This window comes from Phocoena sinus, chromosome 20 (assembly GCF_008692025.1).
Source record: "Phocoena sinus isolate mPhoSin1 chromosome 20, mPhoSin1.pri, whole genome shotgun sequence".
NCBI classification, from domain to species: Eukaryota; Metazoa; Chordata; class Mammalia; order Artiodactyla; family Phocoenidae; genus Phocoena; species Phocoena sinus.
The window spans coordinates 1,906,214-1,923,815 of NC_045782.1; the positions used below are offsets into that span (position 1 = coordinate 1,906,214).

Here is a 17,602-nt window from a genome sequence, read left to right on the forward strand (position 1 = left end):
ATTATCCCTTTGTACACAGTTTACATTGTAACTAAAACTACAATGTGTACAATTTATAGATTTTTTCCCTCAGAAAACTTGCCATGAAACTACTGAATGGACTTGATTATCTAGACTTCTTAGATACCAGGGAGGGATCTAATTTGAAGCTACGTTTTTCTTGTTATAAATATTGAAGTCTTTGTGTATATACTGATTTTCATTTTTGATCTGATTTCCTTAAGATAAATTACCAGGAGTGTGATTACTAAGTTAAATGATATGAACATTTTAGCTTTGATAAATGTGGAGGATGCATCACTAGCATCATCAAGGCATCTGTCTTGACATGGGCTTCCCAACACTGGGTTCTGTCTTTTCAAATAGTTGTTAAATAAATGTCTAATGGTACATGGATACTTTTATTCCCATTTAAAAATTATTAATGATGTTAAGTTCCCATCTTTATTATTGGCATTTCCTATTACCAACTTTTCCTTCACAGCATTTAGCACAACTGTAAATATTTATGTCTGTGTTTAATATGTGCTCTCCTTATAGACAGAGCTCCAGGAGGGCAGAAGCTATGTTTCTTTTTTTGTTTACCCCATAACAACAATACCTAGCAGAGAAATACTCAAAGTATTAGGGAACGAAGCATACGTATCTTTTTACCATGTACCTACTTGATAGTACTCTTAAAAATTAAAATTAGTATAAGTTCCCTAGATACACAGTTAGTAAGAAATATTTTTACATTTTGTTTTTCTCTGTATTTTAACTTTGTTACCCAGAAAGTTTACATTCTTTATATGATACATATCTTGAACTTTTCCTTTAAGATCAGAAAATTTTAATTTTAATCATGAAAAAATTATCGACCTTGGACAATAGCCGATAGTCTATCCAGTTTACTACCAGCCTTTTAACGATTTTATTTTATTTTTTTTGCGGTACACGGGCCTCTCACTGTTGTGGCCTCTCCCATTGCGGAGCACAGGCTCCGGACGCGCAGGCTCAGCGGCCATGGCTCACGGGCCCAGCCGCTCCGCGGCATGTGGGATCTTCCCGGACCGGGGCACGAACCCACGTCCCCTGCATTGGCAGGCGGACTCTCAACCACTGTGCCACCAGGGAAGCCCCGATTTGATTTTTATATGTAACTCCTCCATATTCCTGAAGTTCAGTTTTTCTGTATGGTATCATGTGGCAGTGCTTACCTAATCCCTTTCCACCTAGATGCATATGACACATATGAGCAAAATAACCTCGTGGGCTTATCCTGGGCTCTTGCAATTCCCAGTAAAATCTGCTTTAGTTCATCAGAAGAACAACTGATTCACAAATTCCAACACTTTATTAGCAGCCGTTAGTGATACTCTGTAAGTGATCATGAGGCAGAAAACTAGTGCTCCAACCCTGCTGGGGAGCTCTGGTGAAATATCTGGATCATCCCTAAGCTAACTTTGCTCAATACTAATTATCTAAAAGATGTTATAATAACAGTAATAATAGCAGTTAACATTTTTTAATGCTTACGTTACTAATAAGCACTCTCCACGTCGTACCTCAAAATAACTCTAAGTATCTGTATTAGCCCCATTTCACAGAGGAGGAACATGGCATTAAAGGACTTCAGTAGCTGCCTGAAGTCACTCAGCCTGTGAAGGTTAAGATTAATACATACCAAGTCAGACTCAAAGCCCCCGCTCTCATCACTGCTGCACTGCTTCAACTTTCCACTGTTCTGTTCTGTTTGCTTTTCCCCATGTTCTATTTTCTGGGTTCCACCAGTTAAAAATTTCTTGTAGTTTAATGCTTTTCAAGTTTTGGTTACCTTCTCCATGGTTGTCCAGGCCTGACGTAACGGAGTGGTGAAACAGTTAGGGAGTGGCCCACCTTCCCTGCAGATGTTGGATTCAATTTCCAGTCGTACAACATCATCGAATCCAAGAGGATGTGTGGCCTGGAGGGAGAAGTACCTATGGCAGAAAGACAGCCAAAGTAAACCCCAACTTCACAGCAATCATAAGCAATTTCTGGCACCTACACCAGAGAACCTTCTATGAGGCTCCTGCAGACCTAGGACTATAGAGCTGGGTTGATGACAGCCCTGCTGCAACCTGTATTCCTACCGCCAAATAGATATCTGAGCCAACGTCCCCCTCCCTATCTGCCTGCCACCATCTTTGGTTCTTGTTTAAGATTTTCCAGGTCAGGTTACAACTGAGGCAAAGAAACCAATTGCACACGTTTAATGGGCACCTAGTCTCTGTTCAGTGCTTGGGAGAAAGAAACAAATTTAAAACAGGGTAAGGCATGGGCATGTCCCCTGGAAAGAGAACAGAAAAGATCCCTGCACAGGGTACAAAGGAGAACATACCAGCATAACTATGTGGCATACATAACATACATGTAGGAATTCAAAACAAAATAGCATTGAGGGTGAAGTGGATGAATTTGATGTATTTAGGTAGAATAACAGGATTTGCTAATGATTTGGTGTAGAAAGGAAAAGGAGTAATCAATGATAACTCAAAGATTTCTAACTTCATAGGATATAATGCAACTGGTGTTTTGGTAAACTGGTTATAAACTGAATACAAAAAAAGCATTAAAAGCAGAAAAACATATATGTTGTCTTTTGAGCATTCTGTGGCTTCTGACTCCTGTCCATGATACAAATACAGACAGGCTGATGAGGCATGATATTAAAAAGTAAAGATAGAAAAACAAATAAGCAGGAGCTGTTAAAATGACAGTGCCGGGAGGATGTCACACAGTAATCTTCATTTAAAAATGGCTCCCAATTTGAAAATGGGATCCAGTGGGAAAACAGGGTCTCTGCTCTGCATGGCACTGAGCTCCAGGCAGGACCTTACCACTGCCACTCTTCTATTCCAGCAGGAGAAAACTCTTCTTTTATCTTGCTATCAGTATTTTCTTAACAAAAAGTGAGTCTCCCATCATGCAACAACTAAGTTGGCAAATATTCCTCCACGATTTGAATTTTGGGGCAGCCCAGACCTTTTTTGGGGGGCTGTGTTGCACGGCTTGTGGGATCTTAGTTCCCCAACCAGGGATTGAACCCAGGCCCCGGCAGTGAAAGTGCGCAGTCCTAACCACTGGACAACCAGGGAATTCCCTCAAATTTCTAAAGGTAAATGCTTGCTACATTAACATCCATATAACAATGTTTCTTATATAATATATTCCCACAAATATATTGCACAAAAATAAACACTGGACAAACATTAGAATTGCATTCAAGTTCTGCCACTAATTTGCCCTGTGACTTGGAGAAAGTCACTACCCCTGAAAGCCTTAGTTTTCTCATCTGCAAAATGCGAAAATCAAACCAGCTCCCTAATCTGGGTATTCATCAGAATCAGATTCCTGGGTCACACCTCAAAACTGCTGAATCAGAATCTCTTAGAGAAGAGGACTGGAAACCTATTTTTGACAAGCTCCCAGGTGACTCTCATGCCGACAGGAGCACGGACCAGCCCGGTGATGTTCAGGAACCACTGACCTAGATGCTCTCAGCTCTCTCCCAACCCTAATATCCCATGGATTTTTCTCTGCCTCTCAAGTTATCTTCTTAGCAAGTGCTCACAGATACAAATAACACATTTCTTTATAGAACAAGAAAAGTTAGATGAAAGGGGGGGACAGACATAGTTTTCAATTCTGTTCACTAAGATTGTGCTGCCCTCTCATTTTCAGTGAAAACTAATGAATAACTACTCTTCACCAAGCAGTTAATCTGGCTGAGCAGACTTGCACCAGAAAACATGGTATACCCCACACAGACATTTAAGACCCTTTGCAATAGATTCCAGCTAGTTTCATCTTCTCCTGTTCCCTTGACCAAGTGTCAATCACGCAGTTTCTATGGCGCTGCTCGTACCGATGACTGCCAAGAGTGTCCTTCCCCGCTAGCAGAATTCAATCCATTCTTCAGTCGCCAATCAAATCTCCCTTCTGTGAAGCCCTCAGTGGCCTTCACCACCATCGTCTTGCTTGCCACACACAAGCCTCCCCCTGCCCCGCCAGCAACTTATTCTAAGAACCCCCTACTCTGAACACACCAATGAAAAGCAGCTCTCATGCGGCTCCCTGTGAGCTCCCTGGCGGCAGAGACCAAGGTGACTTCTGAAATACGCTTCAAGTACTCAATATTCGCAGAAAGATGGATATGTCTATCACTAAGACTCACTTGTCATATAAAATCATGGCGTCGTTCTGTGCCTCCTGCCCATCATACTGGCCCTTTTTGGCAGCAAGCTGAGACTGGAAGTTGTCTGCTGCCAACCAGAACTGTAGGATATTCACTGCGTCCTCTTTCTCCATGTACTGGGAAGGAAAAACACAAGAGGAAAATCAGGCTATACACAGATTTCTCTTACTATCTCTCGTCTATATCTAAGCCCCAACTATTAAAATATAGGACATAAAGGAAAAAAAAACCCCACAAAAGAAACCCCCCCACCCCAAAACAGATCCACTTGTTCAGTTAATGCCAGTCTGCAACTTACAGTTATTTGAGATTGAATAATTTTTAAATATTCTTTTAGGGAGAGAAAAACAAAAAATAAACCTAACAGCAACAACAAAAAGCAACCACTACACAGCTGAATGCAAACTTCAGTGACTGGAGTAACAATTAGAGATGGGTTAGTGGCTCCTCGCTGGCAAACATACAAAAGGTAAACCAACCAAACCAAATCTTTTATACCTGATCATTTCCACCACTCCACGCGGCCATACTAACCTGAACAAATGCTGACTTAAACTTAAGGCAAAGAGAGGGAGTGAAAACACAAATCAGCTGAATAACTGTATCCTTGTCAAGAGGCAGGAGGCAAGTGTGAGTCTAAGTTACTGCTTTGTGAGACCGGGAATCCTCTTATCTCGACTTAATAGTCATTTGCTTTGCAACAAAAGAATTTCATTTGCTGAAGCCTAACAAATCCCATCACTCTACACTGTCTGCCTCACAGAGATGAATATATACTCATTGCTTGTTGCAAATGCTTCAGTCCGATCAAGGGCAATCCTATCAAGTGGCTAAAGTAAAATGAAGACAGTAGGAAAATATTTACTTTTCCTTCTCTCTTCTAAAGTCTGCTCTGCAAACACTTATGCACTGGAATCAAGTATCAAATTTCGTGGTTTTAAAACAGCTCTAAATAACTAAAAATCTGCATTCTCTTATAAGCAGTTTAATTAGGTTTTTCAAAATTAGAGTTACTTTACTTTGAATTTTCATGTTCTCTTTAGTCTGACTAATGCCATTCAAGTACTCTTGCCATTAGATACAACTTAAAACAGTAATCACAGTACTTAAATCCACCTGATCAGTTTGGAAATGGTTTGTGTCTTCTACGTTATTTCCTATAGACAGGGCCCAGCACGTACAGCTCAGAGGCTGGAATGCTCTAACAGAGTGTGAAAGGAAATGCAGACTTTACCTCAGAGAAATAAAAGAGGGCTGACTCACAGAAGAGAATGTCAGCCAGGTAAACAGTTCCACTGGTCAGCACTTCAATCTGGTATTTACAGAAATGGTGACTTCGCAGAAACTCACTAAAGTGCCTGCATGTGGACGAAAAGGTAAAGTTTGAGGGACCGACCAAGGAAAGGGCTCATCTGGGAAGAACACACTCTTTCCCCACTGTGCTACTGCATCTTAACGGCCTAGGTCAACGTGACCTCCCTTCCCATGGCGCCTTCCTGATTCCTCTCCCTGTAAGTAATCTCTCCCACCTCATAATGACGTGCAGCTCTCCTCTGATAGCTAACTCACGCTACCTCATATTACAGTAAGCAAAGAACATGCCCTATTTCTCTTATTAGGCTGTAATTTCCTTCAAAGCAGGCATTACATCCAAACTGGGCATAGCACCCTTTTCATAAATGTTAAATGAAAGAATGAATATGGAGATTTTTTTTTGAGGGCATGCAGCAATAATTAATCTAAGAAAACTTTGGAGGCAGTTTCAACAAATCTATGTGGATTTAGTAATATGGCATCCATTAAGCTTAAAGCATACACTAACAAATCAGGATATCCACCTGAAGACATGCATTGTTTAAATAGATAAACCAATTACTATATCACACTACAGTCACAATCACCCCTAAGGACTTTGGAATTAAAAATAAATTCTTTTAACTTAGGAAATGCTAACATTAAAAATAAAAATCTGTTTTATTTTTAATAGAACTCACATAATTTATATTTAAAAGAAACCATTACCCAAGATAGTCTTAGGAAATGTCTATAAGATCCTGTAAACATTCAAAATATTTAAATCCTCAAAGATAGTTTGGTTTTAGTTATTCCTGAGGCTGAACCCGAACTACCCAGAATGCACAACGTGGAAATATGAAATCGACGTACTCGTGCTCCATTGCACTGAAGACTATGGTCTGTGCTGAGACAAAACAGTTGGGATCCACCTGCCCATCTTCTCCACAAATCTTTGCTGTAAAAGAAATGGTAAATAATTTCCCTCTAAATCCAAACTATACACATTTGTAAATCAAAGTAGGAAGTACCTGTAAAGGCGTAAAGTTGAGCAGGTTTTAAATGGAATTAAGAGAAAATACAGGTGAACAGCTGATTTTGAGGTAGGGAAGGTCTTTCTAAGCATAAATGCAAAAGCACAAATCAAGAGTCAACAATATAAAATTAACTTCTAAACCTTAAAACACCCCAAAACAAAACAAAAGGGTAAACTGGGGGAAAAAATTTGCAGCATATATGACAGTTTATGAATGACAGATTGTTTTCATTCATGTATCAAGAGCTCTTACAAACTAACAAGAAAGTCTTGAAAGAAAAATGGACACGAAGAAAAATTCACTAAAGAACAAATATAAAACGGCCAATATAAAAAGATATGTGTGCTCACTAGTAACCAAGTAAATATAATTATAGATTAGAAGGAGGCGGCACACCACCTTCTGTCTAGTAGCTTGGCACAAAATTGTTTTAACAATCCATAAGCTTAATTGTTTAATGATACATATGCTTGGGCAAGGGCATGGGAAAACTGACACTTGTGTTAGTGGGCATATAAATGGGTGTATCTTTTTATGGGGGGCAATCTGGCAGTTTATAGCATAAGCTTTAAAAATGAACATACCCTTGCAATCAGCAATTCTATCTCTAGGGTTGTAACCTAAGGAACTACGGATTTGTGAAAGAATTATCTGTTTATCAAAATGTTATTTGGTAGAAATTTTAAAACATAAAATGGGCTAAAATTAGGAACTGCCTAAATAAACTGCAACAAATCAATAAGCTGTTTACTAGCTAGCTCTTAAACATGACTGGAAAAACCCCACCACGATGGCTGGTTTCACTTCAAGTTCAGGACCTTAGTGGGACCTTCATGAAACCCAAGGATCGTGCTACAGTTACCTGGTCCATTACAGCACACCTCCTCTCTCTGTAGACGTCTTAGCGCCTCTTTCTCTACCCTCTTTGCTGATGACTTGGAAAACAAGCAATCAGAAAACAAATTCCATCCACTCCCACCACCTCTACCAACTTGCCGCATCACTGACTCTGCAATCTCTCCTGCTACTACAGATGAACTGTCCTCGCTCCTATCTGGAAAACTCTAGGAGTACCGGGTCCCATCCTCTCTTACCTCCTCAAGGCACCTCTTCTACAGCAACTGCCCCCTCTCCCTACTGTATCAACTTCCTCCTACTGCCGCATTCTCACCAGCTATGAACTGTTTGTATGTTATACATATATATGTGTTTGTATACTGTCATACACCTTACATGCTGTGACACGTCACCTTAAAAACAAAACCCCAAACCACTGTCCCTTGACTAACACCCCCTGCCAGCTCACCTTTGAGTAAAATGCCTCGAACAGTTGCCATACTTGCTGTCTCCGCTCCTCCTATTTGCTTTTAAGACGCCTCCAGTTAAGTTTTGTCCCTAATGGTCCACTGTAATTAAGATGCCCACCACTGCCAAGTCCATCCCATTCCTGGTATTCACCTTACTTAACCTATCAGCGCAAATTGCCATCTTTGATCACTCCCTTCCTCCCAGAATGAGTTTTTCACTTGGCTTCCAGAAAAAACTGCTCTCCTGATACACAGCTGATGCAGGAAGGCCTCCACTACTGGCTGTTTCTTCCAGATGTTAGACCCGCCACAGCACCCAGTCCTCAGACCTCGTGTCCTCACTCACCACATTCCCCCCAGGGATGTTACTCAGTTTCATGGCTCTAAACCCAACCATAGGCTGATCACTTCCAAACATACATCTCCAACCTGGACCTCTCTCACGAGCTCCTAACGTTAACATCCAACTGCCTACTTGGTGCTCAGCATTTGGATGTCTGAAACCCAAACTCCCGATGTTCTCCGTCAGCCATTACTCCTGCATCTTCTTCACCTTACAAATACTCCCCCAGGTATGCAGGTTTTAAAAAAATGAAGTCAGGGCTTCCCTGGTGGGGCAGTGGTTGAGAATCCCCCTGCCAATGCAGGGGACACAGGTTAGAGCCCTGGTCCGGGAAGATCCCAAATGCCACGGAGCAACTAAGCCTGTGCGCCACAACTACTGAGCCTGCGCTCTAGAGCCCATGCTCTACAAGAGAAGCCACCACAGTGAGAAGCCCACGCACCACAACCAAGAGTAGCCCCTGCTAGATGCAACTAGAGAGCTGGCGCGCAGCAACGAAGACCCAACGCAGCAATCAACCAATCAATCAATAAAAATAAAACTTCTAAAAAATATATTGTTAAAAAAAAAATGAAGTCAGGCTTGATTCCTTTTTTCCTCTCACACCACTCACTTCCAAACCATCAGCACATTCTGTCAACTGTACCTCCACAATATTTTAAAAATTCCACCACTTCAAGGATTTGTGGAAGATGGAACAAGCAGTGGAAGCACAGTTTTGAGGTCAATCTAATTCCCCACATAAAAACAAACAAATTAAATAGCAACACCCAAAACCCAGAGATAACATCTACAACAAAACCAGGCAGGTGGGATACACAATAAAAGCTTAAGTGGAGGCTTCTTCAAACTATAACTTACTTGAAGTACAGCTATATTAAAATATTCCAGCTTGAAGAGGAGACAAATAATTAGGGCAGGATTCAAAAGAATGAGGCCCAAAGAGGAAAAGTGAGTGGTCTAAAGACATACACACTGGAATGGAAACTTCTTGATCATTAAATGTTATCAACTTGATCCTTCAGATTTTTCCCCTCATGGGATTACATCGTTAATTTGATAAAGTTTAAAGAAAGGAAAATTAGAACTGCAGTGACACTTCATTTTAAAATGTCTGACTCAAAACTCTCTCCTTTTCTCACCTACCCCAGACAGTTTAGTTATCAATTGGTACAAACACCCAGTGGAATTACTAGCCAACCAATTCCTCAAATAGCCAAATGCTAATCTGTTCGGACACCTAACAATTATTATTAGGCACAATTGGTCTAGGAAAGTATAAAAGATGGTAGCAACAAATTTTCAGATAGAAATAGAGGAACTACATAGAAAAACCAAAATCCCATGACAACATCTACAACAAAACTGGGTGAAAACTCCAAAATACAAGCAGACGGGGACAGCCACCAACAGCCACAAGACCCATGTGTCACAGGCGTCTGCGAGGGAGAAGAAAAAGGAAACAATGGGGGCAGCACCCGGCAGCCTGTGGCAGAGAGCAGGTGTGCCCTGGAAGTATGCGGCCAGTTCAAGAGGCTCAGCTGAGACCGGGAGGGGCTCTGCTGTCCCCAATGACGAGGAGAGACCGAAAGAGGCCCAGGCTGGGTCGACTCTGCTAGGAGCAGAATAATAGGCTTTCGTTCAGAAATCAAAAACACTTAATTTTTGTATTAAAAACTCAAAACTTAGTGCTAGGACTTGATGAGAGTATAATAAATATCTGTTCAATGAATAAATCAACCACTTGTATCTGTGATTACAGGTGTACCTGAAGTCCTTCTGATACAACATAGTCAAAACTTTCAAACATTTTTATTATGACCTACAGAAAAATATATTTATGTGACTCAGTATATATATGTACATATGATGGAAACAATGTTCTGAAGTGGTGTGTATTTGCCCTTATTACTGTGAAGCACTTTGATTTTTCCAGTCTAGTCTTTTTTGGCAGGGGGGTGAGGACCTATGAGGAGACTGGTCCTAATCCAGAGTTTGAAAAACACTGCCGAATAGCATACTAGTTACCATGTAGGGGTCTGGTTTCAAGTCCTAACTGCCGTGTCTGAGCTGTCACCTTGGGCAAATTACTTACCTTCTCTGTGCTTCCTCACTTATAAAATAATAACTGTATTTATGCTGCAAAGTTCTTTAGAAGATTGAATGAGTTTGTCAATGGGAAATGCTTAGAATATTGTCTGGAACACAGCAAGTACTCAGTAAACATGTGCTACTATTATTCAAGTCAAAAATCTCATAATTTGGGTCCAACAAGTAAGAGGGAAACTTTTGAAGTGAGCTACAATCAGATATAATAAAGTAGCCTGAAAACAGACAAGGAAGGTATATGTTGAATTACATGTTCATGAAAAATTCTCTTAATAATAACCAAATTTTTTTTTTTTTTTTGGTGCCATAGCTTCAAGCACTGCTTACCTACGATGTCATTTCTCATTGCTTCTGTAATTGGTATTGGTTTAGCAGCATCTGGAGATATATATTTGGTAAAAGTAGTTACTGCATCCTGTTCTATACCTGCAAGGTAAGAAGGGGACAACTTCAAAAATCAAAAAGCAACTTGGACCAGTAACGGACCATATTCATGAATAGCAAGGTTTGTTTGCCGTGCGCCCAGGCACACACACACAAACATATCTTTTATTACAAATAAATATCTTTGTAAATATACTTAGGACAAAACAGCCTCCACGGTAACGTTGCTTCTGCACTGCTTGGTTCTTGGAGCAGAGGAGATACATGTGACCCCGTGGCCCTCCTCACCTCAGCTCACAAGCTGATGAGTAACCGCAATCACTGTACACGTCCTCTTTCCATCTCTCCTCTCCAAAGTCCTGACCTGAAGGACTTACATAGCGGAAGCTCAACGATCATTTTTAAATCTACATTTTACATATTCTACCAAATTTCATATTCATGAACACATTCATTTGACCTTCAACAACCCTGGAACGTTAAAACAGTGAATATCAAATTTCCTAGTCTTGGGACTTTGAAATCTTAAAAATTACTGAGGACCCTAAAGAGCTTTTGTTTATGTGAGTTTTATCTATAGATAGTAAGGTATTAAAAATTAAAATGAGAAAAAATTATTGTTTAAATTAACAATATTAAATCTGTTAAAAGTTAACATAAATACTATTTTTTACAGAAAATAACTGTTTCCCAAACTGAAAAAAATTAATGAGAAGAGGGCATCAATTTACATTTTTGCATCTCTATTCCTCTTGATAACAAACTGTTAGATTCTCAAATCTGTTTTGGCATTCAATCTGTTGTGCTTCTTTGTTTTGGTTGAAATATACTGTGCTCTCATGATATGAGAAGAAATGTATGTATGTGTGTGTGTGTATATATATAGTATGTATGTATGTGTGTGTATATATATAGTATGTAAATGTGTATATATAGTATGTATGTGTAGTATGTGTATATATATAGTATGTATGTGTGTATATATAGTATGTATGTGTGTGTGTATATATCTAGTATGTATGTGTGTGTATATATAGTATGTGTGTGTATATATATAGTATGTGTGTATGTGTAGTATGTGTGTGTATATATAGTATGTATGTATGTATATAGTATGTATGTGTGTGTATATACATAGTATGTGTGTATATATATAGTGTGTGTATATATATACAGTATGTGTGTGTATATAGTATGTGTGTATATATAGTATGTGTGTGTATATATAATGTATGTGTGTGTATGTACATATATGGTATGTGTGTGTATATATATATAGTATGTATGTGAGTATATATATATAGTATGTGTGTGTATATATATAGTATGTATGTGTGTGTAGTATGTATGTGTGTATATATATAGTATGTGTGTGTGTATATATAATGTATGTGTGTATGTATATATAGTATGTGTGTGTATATATAGTATGTGTGTGTGAGTATATATAGTATGTGTGTGTATATAGTATGTATGTGTGTGTATATATATATAGTATGTATGTGTACATATAGTATATGTGTGTGTATATATAGTATGTGTGTGTATATATATAGTATGTATGTATGTGTGTATAGTATGTATGTGTGTATATATAGTATGTGTGTATGTGTGTGTATATATATAGTATGTGTGTATATATAATGTATGTATGTGTGTATATATATAGTTTGTGTGCATATATATAATGTATGTATGTATATATAGTATGTGTGTATATATAGTATGTGTGTGTGAGTATATATAGTATGTGTGTGTATACAGTATGTATGTGTGTGTATATATATAGTATGTATGTGTGTATATATATAGTATGTGTGTATATAGTATGTATGTGTGTATATAGTATGTATGTATGTGTGTATATATATAGTATGTATGTGTGTGTACATGTGTGTATATGTATGTATAGTCTTTGTCCTGGTTCCTGGCACAGAGCTCCTAAAACCCTTGCAATTTCCTGAGTGGCAGGGGCCAGAGGAGCATCTTTTGTTATTTATAATAAGCCTCTGATTTCAACCAGGGGAAAAGTTTATGGTAATGAGGTGACTCTTGCAGAGTGGGGCTGGTTGCCAAAGAAGCAAACCACGGAACTTCAGCCCCACTCCCCAACCTCTGGGGAGGGTGGAGGGGTTAGGGACCGTCAAGCTAATCACCAATGGCCTATGATTTACTCAACTGGGCCTACGTGACAGAACCATAAAACCCCTAAATGAAGTGGTTCAGAGAGCTTCTGGGTTGGCAAATGTATCCATGTCCTGGAAGGGTGATGCACCCCAACCCCAGAGACAGAAGCTCCTGCATTTGGGACCCTTCTGGACCTTGACTTATGTACCCCCTTCATGTGGCGGTTCATTTCTATCCTTTATGATATCCTTTTAATAGACTAATAAACATAAAGTGTTTCCCTGAGTTCTCTGAGCTGTTGTCACAAATTATTGAAAGAGGAAGGGGTAGTGGGAACCCCTGATTTATAGCTGGTTGGCCAGAAGTACAGGTGACAACTTGGGACCTGTGACTGGCATCTGAAGTGGGGGGACAGTCTTCTGGACTGAGCCCTTAACCTGGGGGCGTCTGCAATAACTCCGGGTAGTGTCAGAATGAATTAAACTATAGGGTACCCAGTTACTGTCCACAGAGAATTAGAGACTTGCTTAATGTGGGAAACCCACATATTTGGTGTCAGAAGTGTTATGAATAAAGAAATGGTTTTCTTTTATTTATATCAAGAATAGCTGGCCTCAGAGATGTGTAATTGGGAAAAGGAGTATTTTAATAGCTTTCTGAGATAACTGTGGATATATTCTTCTTTGATAATATACCAAAACTTGAAAAGTGGTAGTTTCTTAAAGGTTAATTAGAAGGTGGAATCTGAAACCATATAATGAACTTGTTGTATTCTGTTACATTAATATCTATTGGTCTATCTCCCATGTTTAAAGAGTCTTTTACTCATGATTGATTTTATAACATCATGTATTTTCAAATATTGTAGAAAATACTGGTTTGCTGACTTATGAAGATCTTACAAATGTTGATGCATTGCATCATATGGTATAAAAAAAACACATCATTAATATCACAATGATCTTATCAGAACACTCTATAAAGCTGTTAGAGCACACGGTGGTGAATAGAAGTTTTCCAAATTCTAAGTTTCACTTGTAAAATTAAATTTTACCACTAGGCAACAAATACTCTCAGCTGTTTTCCACGAAATGACACCGCATTTTATGGGGCCAGAATTACACTGATGCCAAAACTAGACAAAAGCAGTATAAGAAGACTACAGACCAATATCCATCTAAACAGATGCAAAAATGCTCAACAAAATATTAGAAAATCAAGTCCAGCAACATATAAAAAGACTAATACACCATAACCAAATGAGGCTTACCCTGGGAATGCAAGCTTATTCAATATTAAAAAAAAAAACAACAATGTAATCCATCATATTAACAGACCAGAAAAGGAAAACCACATTGTCATATCAAATGATGCAGGAAAAACATTTGACAAAATTCAACACCATTCATGATTCAAACAGCAACAACTCTCAGTAAACTATTAAGAGAAGGGAACTTCATCAACCTGATAAAGGGTATTTACAAAAACCCACAGCTAACCTCACACTTTATGGTGAAAGACTGAATACTTTCTAAGATCACGAACAAGACAAGAAACTCAAGCAATCTACACAAAAGCTCCTAGAAATAACAAGTGAGTAATAAGGCCACAGAATAGAAGGTCAACATATAAAAGTCAATCATATTGATATTTCTATGTACTAGCAATGAAAAACACTAGAAACAAAAAAATTTTTAATCATACTATTCACAGTAGCACCAAATAACAAAACACATTAAGGATCTGTATTCTGAAAACTATACAATGTGGAGGAAAGAAATCAAAGACCCAAGTAAATGAAGACACACATCATATCTGTGGATTTTACGGCTCAATACAGTTAAGACATAAATTCTCCCCAAACTGACCTATAGGCTGAATGCAACTCCAATAAAAATCCCAGCACGGTTTCTTGTAGATATTGACAAGATTATTCTAAAATTTATATCGGGGGCGGGGGGGGGGGACTTAGAATAGAAAAAACAATTTTGAAAAAGAACAAACTTGGAGGACTCAAACTATCCAATCTTAAGACTCACTACAAAGCTATAGTAATCAAGACAGTGTGGTACAGGTAAAGGAACAGACATATACACCAATGGAACAGAACAGAGAGTCCAGAAATAGACCTACACAAATATGGCCACGGTACAAAGGCAATTCAATGGCATAAGAGTAGTCTTTAACTAATAATGTATAGAATGATCCACATGTGACAAGAAAAAAAAAACACTTGACCTAAGGGCTTCCTTGGTGGCACAGTGGTTGAGAGTCTGCATGCCGATGCAGGGGACACAGGTTCGTGCCCCGGCCTGGGAAGATCCCACATATCGCGGAGCGGCTGGGCCCGTGAGCCATGGCCGCTGAGCCTGTGCGTCCGAAGCCTGTGCTCTGCAACGGGAGAGGCCACAACAGTGAGAATCCCGTGTGCCACAAAAAAAAAAAAAAAACTTGGCCTAACCACCACAGCTTGTATCTCACAGGAGAAAATCTTCATGACCTTTGATTATTAGGCAAAGAGCTCTTATGTATGACTCCAAAAGCACAATCCATAAAGGAAAAAAGTTGATAAATTGGACTTAATCAAAAAAGTCCTTTTGGCCTCTGAAAGATACTGTTAAGATAATGAAAAGTCAAGGCTATAAACTGGGAGAAAACATTTGCAAGTCACATAGCCAATAAAAGTCTTATAACCAGAACATATAAAGAACCTCAAAATTCAACAGTAAAATATTGGGAAAGACTGGAACAATTTACCAAAGATACAGATGGCAAACATGCACATGAAAAAACATTCAACATCCTCAGACATTAGGGAAATGCAAAGTAAAACCACAATGAGATACCACCACACATCTATCAGAATAGCTAAAAAACCCCGCAAATAAACAAAAAGCTGATTACATCAAGCGCTGGCAAGGAAATAAAGCAACTAGAACTCTCATATATTGCTGCTGGGAAAGCAAAATGGTGCAGCCACTCTACAAAACAGTCTGGCGGTTTCTCATATAATTAGACACACATTTAACACATAAATCCACTACTAGGTATTTCTCCAGAGAAATAAAAACTTTTGTCCACACAAAAACCTGTACACAAATGTTTAAAGCAGCTTTATTCATAATCAAAAGCTGGAAACAATCCAAACGTGGTTCAACAGGTGGATGGATAGAACATCCATCCAGCGGAACTTAGCTATAGAAAGCAATAACAGAAACAACATGGGTAAACTTCAAAGCCATTATGCTAAGTGAAAGAAGCCAGTCTCAAAGGCTACATACTATATAAATTCACTTATATGGCACTCCAGAAAAGGCAAAAAAAAAAAAAAAAAAGAGACAAATAGATCAGTGGTTGTCAATTGGTGGGATAGAGGGTTTAACTACAAAGGCGACAGAACTGTTCTTCATCTTGATTGTGATGTGTGGAGTTAAAGAAACCTCAGCTAAAGTTGGAGTGGGGACAGGCCTATAGGGTGAGCTCTCACACCCTGCGAGGCATCCTCATTACCCCAAACAGGAAGAGACCAGCACCTATGTCTCAACGCGAAGGTGTTGTCTATTCTATCATCCAGCAGGAAGAAGAAAACTTTTCTCTGCCCCAGGGCAGCCTAGCCAATCAGACACTGTAGCAGCCCAACCAATGAGAAGGCTCCACACTTTGGACCCCCCAGCTTCCTCTGATGGTCTCCGATTACTACCGGCGCCCTAGCCTTTCCATATAAAAAAAGCAAGCTCCCCTTCTCTGGATTTGCCTATGGTCCACCACAATTCGCATATCTCAAACTGCAATTCTTCTGGCTATTTCCAAGTAAACTTGCTTCTGCTGGTAAAATGACTGGCTATTATATTATTAAAGTTAACAGATGACAGTTACAGGAATCTATGCATGTGTTAAAACTCAAATACACATCAAAAGGTGTCTAATTCACTGCATGCAAAATTTTTAAATAACAAAAAATGAAAAACTAGTACTCTTTTAATTACTCCACTGCTATTGAAATAAATTAACACCAAAACAGTTTCCAAAAACAATAAAGTGTATTACAATCAAAGAAACAGACTTTGGACTTTCATTTCCAGAAACAGGCCTCACTAGATGTTCAAAGAAACACTTCCTAATACTGAATTCTCCCAAAATGCTTTTGAAAACTACATCAGAGGTTGTGGCAAATAGTGAGAAACAGAAACAAGTACAAGCAAGCTCCTTATATGAAAGCTTTGGGACCACTAATATTTTAGCATTCGGAATTTGAGGTTTTTACAGAGGTAACGCACTGTGTTTATATATACCATTTAAAAAATTTTTTTAAGTCTTTATTGAATTTGTTACAATACTGCTTCCAAAGTTGTAACCACTGGACTCCCAGGGAAGTCCCTATATATACCATTTTAATACCCCAGCAGCATGTGAGACGATCGCAATCATGACTCTGCAATAAGCTCACATCCCTTCAGGTCAAGTTTTGTTCATTTAAAAAACAACTTGTGGGCTTCCCTGGTGGCGCAGTGGTTGAGAGTTCGCCTGCCGATGCAGGGGACACCAGTTCATGCCCTGGTCTGGGAAGATCCCACATGCCGCGGAGCGGCAGGGCCTGTAAGCCATGGCCGCTGAGCCTGCGCGTCTGGAGCCTGTGCTCCGCAGCGGGAGAGCACACAACCGTAAGAGGCCCGTGTACCGCAAAAAAAAAAAAAAAAAAAAAAAAAAAAAAAAAAAAAACAACTTGTGATAGGCAAAGCTTTCTGGATTTCTGGACTGCAGACAAGGAATTGTGGACCTGTAG

At 39.1% G+C, this 17,602-nt stretch overlaps 1 protein-coding gene across 6 annotated transcripts in view; it reads right to left on the minus strand.

Annotated features, from left to right (window-relative positions):
• AKAP10 (A-kinase anchoring protein 10) overlaps positions 1–17,602 on the minus strand; it is a 60,997-nt gene that overhangs the window by 24,535 nt on the left and 18,860 nt on the right. For all 6 annotated transcript variants that reach the window (XM_032615717.1, XM_032615722.1, XM_032615720.1 and 3 more), the window contains exons 5-9: positions 10,636–10,734; positions 6,386–6,470; positions 5,454–5,577; positions 4,199–4,335; positions 1,817–1,961 (exon numbers count right to left, since the gene is read on the minus strand). In XM_032615717.1, the coding sequence (XP_032471608.1) occupies positions 1,817–1,961; positions 4,199–4,335; positions 5,454–5,577; positions 6,386–6,470; positions 10,636–10,734 (590 nt within the window). The remainder of the gene's footprint in view (positions 1–1,816; positions 1,962–4,198; positions 4,336–5,453; positions 5,578–6,385; positions 6,471–10,635; positions 10,735–17,602) is intronic.